Source organism: Podarcis tiliguerta (genome assembly GCF_965153285.1).
Source record: "Podarcis tiliguerta genome assembly, chromosome: 10".
In the NCBI taxonomy this organism is placed as follows: Eukaryota; Metazoa; Chordata; class Lepidosauria; order Squamata; family Lacertidae; genus Podarcis; species Podarcis tiliguerta.
In genome coordinates, this window is record NC_139543.1 from 69,675,843 (window position 1) to 69,687,842 (window position 12,000).

The 12,000-nt window shown below is 46.6% G+C and overlaps 1 protein-coding gene and 2 long non-coding RNA genes across 3 annotated transcripts in view; 2 read left to right on the plus strand and 1 right to left on the minus strand.

Annotated features, from left to right (window-relative positions):
• LOC310659301 overlaps window positions 1–12,000 on the plus strand; it is a 327,135-nt gene that overhangs the window by 128,882 nt on the left and 186,253 nt on the right. The gene's annotated exons all lie outside the window — the stretch shown is intronic.
• LOC310659292 overlaps window positions 1–12,000 on the plus strand; it is a 269,655-nt gene that overhangs the window by 115,756 nt on the left and 141,899 nt on the right. The window lies entirely within an intron of this gene.
• Window positions 1–12,000, minus strand: part of STRIP2 (striatin interacting protein 2) — a 68,090-nt gene that overhangs the window by 36,659 nt on the left and 19,431 nt on the right. Inside the window, exons 3-6 of the mRNA XM_083401971.1 lie at window positions 8,092–8,166; window positions 7,406–7,540; window positions 3,975–4,095; window positions 1,377–1,445 (exon numbers count right to left, since the gene is read on the minus strand). Coding sequence (XP_083258097.1) covers window positions 1,377–1,445; window positions 3,975–4,095; window positions 7,406–7,540; window positions 8,092–8,166 — 400 coding nt within the window. The remainder of the gene's footprint in view (window positions 1–1,376; window positions 1,446–3,974; window positions 4,096–7,405; window positions 7,541–8,091; window positions 8,167–12,000) is intronic.

The following is a 12,000-nucleotide window of genomic DNA, read 5'->3' on the forward strand; positions in this document are numbered from 1 at the left end:
AGAAGAAAGAAATATGTTAAATGATTAAGTTAATGATATAAGAATTTTGATTAAAAGATTAGTTTCAATAAGGTTACAATTTACATTTGTTTGTTTATCTGTTTGTGTGTTTATTTGTTTGTGTGAAAATCAATTTTAAAAAATTGGGGGGGGGGAGATTGGAAATAAGAGTCTCTATACAGCAGGGGTTACCAAACTGAGTGGTACCTGGGATTACCTGGGATTACTGGATATGGAACAACTGATTGGTTCAAAATTGGGGAAGGAGTACGACAAGGCTGTATATTGTCTCCCTGCTTATTTAACTTATATGCAGAATTCATCATGTGAAAGGCTGGGCTGGATAAATCCCAAACCAGAATTAAGATCGCCGGAAGAAATATCAACAACCTCAGATATGCAGATGACACAACCTTGATGGCAGAAAGTGAGGAGGAATTAAAGAACCTTTTAATGAGGGTGAAATAGGTGAGCGCAAAATATGGTCTGAAGCTCAACATAAAAAAACACGAAGATCATGGCCACTGGTCCCATCACCTCCTGGCAAATAGAAGGGGAGGAAATGGAGGCAGTGAGAGATTTTACTTCCTTGGGTTCCGTGATCACTGCAGATGGTGACAGCAGCCACAAAATTAAGAGACGCCTGCTTCTTGGGAGAAAAGCAATGACAAACCTAGACAGCATCTTAAAAAGCAGAGACATCACCTTGCCAACAAAGGTCCGTATAGTTAAAGCTCTGGTTTTCCCAGTAGTGATGTATGGAAGCGAGAGCTGGACCATAAAGAAGGCTGTTCGCCGAAGAATGGGTGTTTTTGAATTCTGGTGCTGGAAGAGACTCTTGAGGGTCCCATGGACTGCAAGAAGATCAAACCTCTCCATTCTGAAGGAAATCAGCCCTGAGTGCTCACTGGAAGGACAGATCCTGAAGCTGAGGCTCCAAGACTTTGGCCACCTCATGAGAAGAGAAGACTCCCTGGAAAAGACCCTGATGATGATGAGAAAGATGGAGGGCACAAGGAGAAGGGGACGACAGAGGACGAGATGGTTGGACAGTGTTCTCGAAGAGACCAACATGAGTTTGACCAAACTGCGGGAGGCAGTGGAAGGCAGGAGGGCCTGGCGTGCTGTGGTCCGGGGGTCACAAAGAGTCGGACACGACTAAACGACTAAACAACAACAACAACAAACCTGGGGGGGGGGGTGCTAGTGGAAATACCTAGGGGGTGCTAGGAGGCCAGGGAGGTAGCAAGGAGTCCTGGAGGGGCAGATGGCTGAATCAAGCTCATCTGGTTGGAATTTGAAGAAATGTGCAATTAATTCTTTTTAATTTTACTGGGTCGTTTACCGACAGTCCCAGGGCAACATCAGTGACTCACCTGAGCTCAGTGCTATCAGCCAGAGAGATGGCTGGCTTCCTCAAGGCGCTCCCAGATGCTTGGCTGTTCCTGGAATACACACACAGAAAAGATCGAGTCAGTTACCACCAAATTGTTCCTTCTGGAGACTTTAGATTGGGGACGGGGGGCGGAATCACTGGCAATTAATTGTACCCTGGCAGATGGCTTGCAATTGCCGGACTTGGGAAAAGCATCCATCTCCTGCTAGCAGATGGAGGGGAAGTACGACAATCCCGGAACGTGGCAGCTTTTAAAATTATTTTCAAATTAATTTTTTTGACGACTAGGGTGAGCCAGCACGGCCGAAATTCAATCACCACCTTGCCGCCACCCAAATTTGCCTGCATGCCACAAGCCGCTTCTGAGACCCTTCCCTATGCAAACCATCAGAGGCGAAGTGAGTCAGCGTATAAGGAGAGAGAGAGCCTTTTTAGTGGTGGCCCTCAGAATGACAATCAGGGAAATTATTTATTATTTCTTCAGTTTCTATCCCGCCTGTCCTCCAAGGAATTCAGGGTGGCAAACACAATTCTCCACCTCCCCGTTTTATCCTCATAACAATCTTGCGAGGTAGGTGAGGCTGAGAGACTGGGGCTGGCCCAAGCTCATCCCGTGAGCTTCAGGGGCTGAGGGAGAATTCGAACTCTGGTCTCTTAGTCGTAGTCCAGCGCTCTAACCACTGCACCACCACTGCCCCCATCACTGACTGCAAGCAGCAAAGGCCATTTCACTTTAGGACCACCTTGCCCCACATGAACCAACTTCCTTATCGTTCCAACACTGGGAAAGATATTTTTTTTGTTTCTTTGGGCATTTGAGCAACACTGGGGACTGGACATTTTTACTTTACATTTTAAACATGTCTAAGTTATTTTCTAAACTGCATTTAATCCTTCTCGTAATTCACTTTCGGACTTTTCGCCGTGCGGGAAGCGATTCATAATTTCACGTAAAGCTATGGCTGTTTTAGAATTGCATTTGCTTTGTTGCTGTTATTTTTTACTTAAATCTGTTTTTGGGGGGAGATTGTTTGTTTATGGAAAAGCAGGCAATAAATATTCATGCGAAATATAAATAGTAGGCAAAGCACGAGTGACATGCAAAACTGAACTGGCATGATGGATCCAAGCCCTAAAGTCTTTTAACCTGTCCCTGTGCTCAGCACCGTTCCTCACCTCCTGGCCCCTGCCACCTGAGGCAGTTGTCCCACTTTAGCCAATAAAGGTAAAGGGACCCCTGACCATTAGGTCCAGTCGTGACCAACTCTGGGGTTGCGGCGTTCATCTTGCTTTACTGGCCAAGGGAGCCGGCGTACAGCTTCCGGGTCATGTGGCCAGCATGACTAAGCTGCTTCTGGTCAACCAGAGCAGCGCATGGAAACTCCGTTTACCTTCCCGCTGGAACCTATTTATCTACTTGCACTCTGACGTGCTTTCGAACTGCTAGGTTGGCAGGAGCTGGGGCCGAGCAACGGGAGCTCACCCCGTCGCAGGGATTTGAACTGCCAACCTTCTGATCGGCAAGTCCTAGGCTCTGTGGTTTAACCCACAGTGCCACTCGCATCCCTACTTTAGCCAACAGTAGGGCATTTATATGTAATGCCCTAGCTATGCGAGAGAGAAGCCACTCCATAATTTGTCAAGATCTTTCTCCTCAACGGCACCAACTAGACTACAGAATCTGGCTGCTCATGAGTGTGTGTTGGGGGGAATATAACAACAACAACAACAACAACACCCCACCCATCTGGCTGGGTATCCCAGCCACTCTGGGCGGCTTCCAACACAATTTTAAAATACAGTAATGCCTCAGACATGAAAAGCTTCCCTAAACAGGGCTGCCTTCAGATGTCTTCTAAAAGTCAGATAGTTGTCTATTTCCTTGACCTCTGATGGGAGTGCGTTCCACAGGGTGGGTGCCACCACCGAGAAGGCCCTCTGCCTGGTTCCCTGTAACCTCACTTCTTGCAGGGAGGGAACTGCCAAATGGCCCTCGGAGCTGGACCTCAGTGTCCTGGCAGAACGATGGGGATGGAGACGCTCCTTCAGATATACTGGACCGAGGCCATTTAGGGCTTTAAAGGTCAGCACCAACACTTTGAATTGTGCTCGGAAACGTACTGGGAGCCAATGTAGGTCTTTCAAGACCGGTGTTACGTGGTCTCGGCGGCCGCTCCCAGTCACCAGTCTAGCTGCCGCATTCTGGATTAGTTGTAGTTTCCGGGTCACCTTCAAAGGTAGACCCACGTAGAGCGCATTGCAGTAGTCCAAGCAGATCCTGGACAGATATCTGAAACATATTTCCATCCCTCAAACCCCTCGTCTGGCGACCAGGGTGGTCCCCGATGTGTTGCCCACCATTGCTTCACCTACAGAGTCCTTGCACGGGTTGCTCTCGCCACAAAATAGCCTGCAGCAATGAGTTCCACAGGTCAGTCTGTGAGTTTTTGTGAAGCAGAACTCCCCCTCCCCAATGCACACCTGATTTATTTATTTTTTAAAAAATTGAAATAGCAATTTCCAAAGGAGCCCGCACTAAAATGCCAGCTTCAGATCCTGTTTTCGGAAGATATCTTACGCCATCTCCATGTTCAGCAACTCCAGGAAGGCAGTGAAGGTCCCCATCTGGTAGAGGAGGAAGTTGTTGTGCCGGGACCAGCGGAGGACGTCTGCCTCTGTGTCGCACTCCCCAAAGACCCCTGGGAAGCAGAGAGGAGGGGAGGGGAAAAGCCAGTAAGGGAGGGGGCATGGGACATGAGACGATGCTGTCAGTTTGCATTTCTTAGTACAGAAAGTATTGATCTGATGTGTAGAGATCTTCCCTATTCTACTTAGCTCAAGAGGCTTCTGGAAGGTTTCTTTCTATGTGAAAGAAGCAGGCAGGAGGTTTCTGATGTTTGGGTTATTGCTTCCGGGAAGCTGAGTACAGCTGGTTTAAACTGTTTCTGTTACCTCTTTCTGTCAAGGTCATGCTGACTATAAAAACAGGCCGGAAGGAGCCTGGGTTTCACTTTCTCTTCCTATCTCTTTGTTCCGGTGCTCTGTTCTGTACGCTTAGTGTCAAGGTTTAGTCTTATTATAAGTTTAAGATAAGTCTGCTGCAACTGGATTTCTTATGGACTGTGCTAATCCTGAATGTATTGGATTTGTGACCATTATACGGCTCAGGACCCTTGTACCTACGGGACCGCCGGTATGTCCCACAGAGGACCTTACGGTCTTCAAACAAAAACATCTTGGAGGTCCCGGGCCACAGGGAGGTTAGGCTGTCCTCAACCAGAGCCAGGGCCCTTTCGGCTGTGGCCCCGATCTGGTGGAACACTCTGTCACAAGAGACTAAGAGCCCTGCGGGACTTGACATCTTTCCACAGGGCCTGCAAGACAGAGCTGTTCCACCAGGCCTTTGGCCAAGGCACAGTCTGACCCCCTCCTTCGGTAATCCACATAGAACTCTAGCCCAATGGTTGCCATTAATTTTATTCTGAACTGATTTTAGAATGTATTTTGATTAATTGACTGTGATTTTATGTAAACTGTGCTATTTTTACTGTTGTTAGCCACTCTGAGCCCAGCTTTGGCTGGGGAGGGCGGGATATAAATAAAATATTATTATTATTATTATTATTATTATTATTATTATTATTATTATTACCGTATTTATCACTCTATAACACGCACCCGACCATAACACGCACATAGTTTTTAGAGGAGGAAAACAAGAAAAATAATATTCTAAACGAAACAGTGGGTGTATGATTTTTGTGGTTCATGCTGTGGCCACAGACATGTGATCTGACAGTGAGTTTGGAGTAGCCCGATGCAAAAATCCTGAGGATCCATGCGGATCTGTGCTTTGTAACCACGTTTTAAGTGGGGAGGGAAGGAAAAGCACTCAAGGGACAAGGAGCACACGTGGGGTGGGTGGAGAAGGATGCTGCTAATAATGCAGAAGAGGGGTATAAGGGGAGAAGGCTCCTCTCCTCTCCCGCTTTGCTCCTTTAAAGCAAGCAGGCTCTCTGTCCCTCTCTCCTCCCCACTCAGCGGCTCTTCTCCCGCTTTGCTGTTTCAAAGCGAGCCACGGAGGAGGGAAGGAAGGGGAACCATGGATCCTCTGCTCACGACTGCAGCAGATCCCCCCGCCATCCGTAGGCATTCCCTCCATAACACGCACAGACATTTCCCCTTGCTTTCTAGGAGGAAAAAAGTGAGTGTTATGGTGCAAAAAATACGGTATTTGCCTTCAGTAGCAGTAAAGCTCTGCTGGATGAAATATTAATTTCCTCTGCTTTTTGGGAACTCTGCAACATGTTTAAGTTTTCCTCCACACACTCAACAGAGGCATGATGCAGAGAAAGGGGAGAAAGAAAGGTTTCCCTCCCTCTCTCATGACACTAGGACTCAGGGAAATCCAAATTTGGCTGGATGTTGGGCGATTCAAAGCACATAAAATAGTGATGGACATCAACTCAGAGATTTCTTAAGGATTAGACAAATCCACGGTTAAGGCTATCAGGGACCACAAGGTGCAAAAACCATTTATGTTCTACCTTCAGGGTCGGACGCAAGAGACTCAAGTTAGTCATGTTCATTAATGTCAGCGGGTCTACTCTTGAGTATAACCTGGGATACAAACATTCTCTTTTAAAGACTACAGTGGTACCTTGGTTCCTGAATGGCTTGGCTCCCGAACAAATCGGTTCCCGAATGCCGCAAACCCTGAAGTGAGTGTTCTGGTTTGCGAACACTTTTCGGAAGCCGAACATCTGACGCGGCTTCCGTTTGGCTGCAGGAAACTCCTGCAGCCAATCGGAAGCCGCACCTTGGTTTTGGAACCATTTCAAGAGTTGAATGGACTCCCGGAACGATTAAGTTCGAGAGCCAAGGTACCTGTGATTTTGGCTTGTGTTCAATAACACATGTAATTTTCTTTCTCTTAAAGAGAAAATGTTCTGTCCCCAAAGCACGCTGCATTTGGACTGCTGTTTTCACCCAGACCAAGACGACTTGGTTTAGAAGAGTGACTAGTGGGGTGCCACAGGGTTCTGTCTTGGGCCCGGTCTTATTCAACATCTTTATCAACGACTTGGATGATGGACTCAAGGGCATCCTGATCAAATTTGCAGATGACACCAAACTGGGAGGGGTGGCTAACACCCCAGAGGACAGGATCACACTTCAAAACGACCTTGACAGGTTAGAGAACTGGGCCAAAACAAACAAGATGAACTTTAACAGGGAGAAATGTAAAGTATTGCACTTGGGCAAAAAAAATGAGAGGCACAAATACAAGATGGGTGACACCTGGCTTGAGAGCAGTACATGTGAAAAGGATCTAGAAGTCTTGGTTGACCACAAACTTGACATGAGCCAACAGTGTGACGCGGCAGCTAAAAAAGCCAATGCAATTCTGGGCTGCATCAATAGGAGTATATCATCTAGATCAAGGGAAGTAATAGTGCCCCTGTATTCTGCTCTGGTCAGACCTCACCTGGAGTACTGTGTCCAGTTCTGGGCACCACAGTTCAAGAAGGACACTGACAAACTGGAACGTGTCCAGAGGAGGGCAACCAAAATGGTCAAAGGCCTGGAAACGATGCCTTATGAGGAACGGCTAAGGGAGCTGGGCATGTTTAGCCTGGAGAAGAGGAGGTTAAGGGGGGATATGATAGCCATGTTCAAATATAGAAAAGGATGTCACATAGAGGAGGGAGAAAGGTTGTTTTCTGCTGCTCCAGAGAAGCGGACACGGAGCAATGGATCCAAACTACAAGAAAGAAGATTCCACCTAAACATTAGGAAGAACTTCCTGACAGTAAGAGTTGTTCGACAGTGGAATTTGCTGCCAAGGAGTGTGGTGGAGTCTCCTTCTTTGGAGGTCTTTAAGCAGAGGCTTGACAACCGTATGTCAGGAGTGCTCTGATGGTGTTTCCTGCTTGGCAGGGGGTTGGACTCGATGGCCCTTGTGGTCTCTTCCAACTCTATGATTCTATTCTATGGTTCTATGGTTACCTTGTGCCAAGTAGAGGATCGCCCGGGCAACTTTCAGTCTCTTCTCCCTGTTGACGACTTCTAGCCCATCCAGCAGCCGCATCACATAGGCCTTCTGCTGAGCCACGTCCAGCTCCGACCACTGCTTGTCCTTCACTGTCAGAAAAGAAGGACCCAAAAAACCAAAGTCTGAACACCGCTGCCAAATGCCCCCCCCCCTTTTCCCTAGCCCCTTTCCAGGAGTTCAGCTAACTGCACCAGGAGTTCCCTGGTTGGCACTGAACCATGGCAGGGCCTTTTCAGCGGTGGCTCCTCGCTCGTGGCATGCCCTCCCTGGCAAGGTACGCCTGTCTCCATCGCCATAAACTTTCAGGAGAAATGAGAAAACATTCCAAAGGGGTCCAAACTTCAATGTCTAAAACTCCTGGTAGAGGACAAGGATCTAGAGATCACGCTAAGGGTGGCCAAATTCTGTGCGGCTGCCATAAAACTTAGGGAACAAGCTGTACTACCTAAATGATTAAGGTTTTAAATGACAATTTTAGGTTATATTTTAGTGATCAAGATTTTTAACTGCCGCTATCTCTGAATTGTCTCTGTTATACCCAACTGCAATTCAATGTCTTCCTGTTGTGTTTTATGATTTTCCCGATATTGTAAGTGAGCCGGAACTGGTCTGGGACCGTAATAATAAAATTCAAAGATACCTTGTGTTTGGAAATCCTCTTCAAAGCACTTCTTGTTGGCGGCAAACTCTGGCTCCTCTGTGTAGCTGTACAGTTCTGTCGGAGAATTTGGAAAGAGGGGGAGACGATTTAGCACCTGCCAGAGCCACCGTCCCTGCCTGTTATGCACTGAAGTTCTCACCCTGGGCCAGCAGGGGGATACTGTAGATAGTTATGCAAATGAAGGATCAAAAGAGACGTTCAGTGATTGGATAGCTTTAGAAAGTTGTTACAGTTGCGTTGTACTGGAGCTCTATATAGGCAGGTTGGCTGAACCCTTCAGTTCAGTTCTGTTCTGGCCTGTGAATAAACAAGAGCTGTTTGAAGAATCGCTGTGTCATCTGATATGTTCACCCACAACTTAACACTGCCCATCCTAAGAGCAGGGCAAGCAAGGTAGCTCAGTGGGTAGAGCACGAGACTCTTCATCTCAGCGCCGTGGGTCCGAGCCCCAGGTTGGGGAAGAGATTCCTGCACTGCGGGGGGGGGGGGGCTAGAGGACCCTCAGGGTCCCTTTCACTTCTACAATTCTAGGATTCTTTTTTTAAAATAATAATAATAATTTTATTTATAGTTTCCATTTATATACATTTCAATAGTTTGACTAGTTCTAACTCAATGTGCAGGAAATGATAAGAATAAATTTAACGAACCGAACCACAGAAAGAGGAGGAAGGAAGGTTTGAAAGAGGCCTGGGCAAACTCGGCCCTCCAGATGTTTTTTTTCTTTTTCAAAAATGTTATTGATTTTCCAAAATTTTAAACAAACAAACAAACAAAAAACATAACTGAACTTGATCCAATCTTAGTAACATTGTTAAACGACTTCCTCAAATTCCCTTGACTGCATTTCATTATATATCATTGTAACGGTTTTCCAAAATAAAATCTCACAAAATTTACTTAATCCTCTTAACATCTTTGCCTCTTTTCACCTTAACTTTAAACATGTTATTCTATAACTTCACATATTTAAATCCTTAGCCTATCTATTTTTTTTTGCAAGTGTTTCTATTTAATTTATCTTAGCATATTTGAGTAAATAGTCTTTGAAATTCTTCCATTCTTCCTGGTGCTCCTCCTCCTTCTGGTCCGGCCCTCCAGATGTTTTGGGACTACAACTCCCATCATCCCTGACCACTGGCCCTGTTAGCTAGACATGATGGGAGTTGTAGTCCCAAAAGATTCTGGAGGGCCGAGTTTGCCTGTGCCTGGTTTGAAATGCGAGAACCACAGTTCTACAATTCTAACCCATGGCCTTCCAGGTGATGCTTTTAGATCCATCCAAATCAGTGGCCATCGCTGCCTCCTCTGGCAATGAGTTCCACAGACTAACTATGCACTGCATGAAGAAGCATTTACTCTTATCTGTCCATTCTTTTGACAGCTTTTTTTTCAGCCTTTGCTCCTAGGGAAGTTTCTCCCTCTCCTTGACCCTTCTGGCTGCCCCATTCCAAGTCTGCGATACCCTTTCCAAGGTGAGGCAACCTGAACCCGCACACAATATTCCAAATGCCATCACAGCATAGACTCACCCAATGGCATTATGGCATTGGCAGTTTAAATTTCGATTATTAGAAAGATGTTAAATTATTTTTGTATGCCACAACCGCTGCTCGTATTTTGTTAGCTAAAGACGCACCTAGTTTTTGGAGGAGGAAAACAAGGAAAAGATATTCTGAATCTCAGAAGCCAGAACAGCAAGAGGGATCGCTGCGCAGTGAAAGCAGCAATCCCTCTTGCTGTTCTGGCTTCTACGATAGCTGCGCAGCCTGCATTCGCTCCATAAGACGCACACACATTTCCCCTTACTTTTTAGGAGGGAAAAAGTGAGTCTTCTAGAGCAAAAAATACGGTACCAACTACAGAAGAATGGCAGATGAAGATGATGGATTTTTCCGACCTAACTGGAAGAGTCCGCGACCCGAAGGAGGAGGAGTATCAGGAAGAGTGGAATAAATTTAATGATTATCTAGTTAAATTTGTTAAGTTAAATTAACTGAAAACAGCTTGCAGATACATAACTGGCTTAGGATTTTATTTATGTGAAGTGATGAATTAATATGTCTAATTCCATAAGGTGAAGATTTAAGGATGTTAATGTTTAAGTTAAATTTCATAAGAATTGGGATTTGGAAAACCCATGCAATGAAATTCAACCAAGGGGAAGTGAGGAAGTCACTTAACAATGTTAATAAGTGTAATTTTCAATAAGGCTATGATTTATGTCGGTTTGTCTTGTGTGTTTGTTTTTTTATAATATTGTGAAAACTAATAAAAAAAAATTGGGGGGAAAAATAAATTTCGATTATTTTCATTTGCTGTTTTGGGGAGAGTCCTTGGCACATGTGCGCAGGCGCATGCATGTTCATGCGCCTGCCAAGCCCTCTGCAAGAGGGACTTCCTATTTTTAGCTCAGGGGGCCTCTTGTCGCTGGCAGGGCTGGAATGCCTGTTGCCGGAGGGCAAATGGATTAGACAATTTCATTGGGGAGAAGGAAGTCTATCGATGGGACACTGACAAACTGGAATGTGTCCAGAGGAGGGCAACCAAAATGGTCAAAGGCCTGGAAACGATGCCTTATGAGGAACGGCTAAGGGAGCTGGGCATGTTTAGCCTGGAGAAGAGGAGGTTAAGGGGTGATATGATAGCCATGTTCAAATATATAAAAGGATGTCACCTAGAGGAGGGAGAAAGGTTGTTTTCTGCTGCTCCAGAGAAGCGGACACGGAGCAATGGATCCAAAGTACAAGAAGATTCCACCTAAACATTAGGAAGAACTTCCTGACAGTAAGAGCTGTTCGACAGTGGAATTTGCTGCCAAGGAGTGTGGTGGAGTCTCCTTCTTTGGAGGTCTTTAAGCAGAGGCTTGACAACCACATGTCAGGAGTGCTCTGATGGTGTTTCCTGCTTGGCAGGGGGTTGGACTCGATGGCCCTTGTGGTCTCTTCCAACTCTATGATTCTATGATGGCTCCTAGCCACAACGGCTATGCTCTGTCTTCCACACTTGAAGGCAGCAACACTTTTGAACCCCCGTTGCCGGAAACCTCAGAAGGGGACAGTTGCTCTTGCGTTCGAATCCTGCTTGCGGGTTTCCCACAGGCGAGCGTTCAGCCACTGTGAGAGCAGGGATGCTGGACTAGTTGGGCCATTTAAAATATATTGTTGTTTAGTTGTTTAGTCGTGTCCGACTCTTCGTGACCCCCTGGACCAGAGCACGCCAGGCACTCCTGTCTTCCACTGCCTCCCGCAGTTTGGTCAGACTCATGCTGGTAGCTTCGAGAATCAACCACAGAGTCAGCCACGACTGGACCTAACAGTCAGGGGTCCCTTAACCTTTACCTTAAGTACCATCTATAAAACATCTTGATTGACCCTGGGATGCAGAGTCCCATGCTCTACTAACTGAGCTCCTCTGACTCCCAGGCCAAAAGAGCCAACCCAATGTCAGATGCTCCCAACAGGAGAAAGAGCACCCAGGTTAGCAATTCCGGCGGAAAACGGGCAAGATGCAGAAAGCTCACGAAGGGACGCAGCCGGGTGAGGAAACAAGAGCACACACTGTGCTCTCTCTGCTACACTGTAAAAGGTAAAGGTAAAGGGACCCAAGTTGTGGTCGACTCTGGGGTTGCGGGGCTCATCTCACTTTATTGGCCGAGGGAGCCGGCATACAGCTTCCGGGTCATGTGGCCAGCGTGACTAAGCTGCTTCTGGCGAACCAGAGCAGCGCACGGAAACGCCGTTTACCTTCCCGCTGGAGCGGTACCTATTTATCTACTTGCGCTGGTGTGCTTTCAAACTGCTAGGTTGGCAGGAGCAGGGACCGAGCAACGGGAGCTCACCCTGTCACGGGGATACGAACCGCCGACCTTCTGATTGGCAAGTCCTA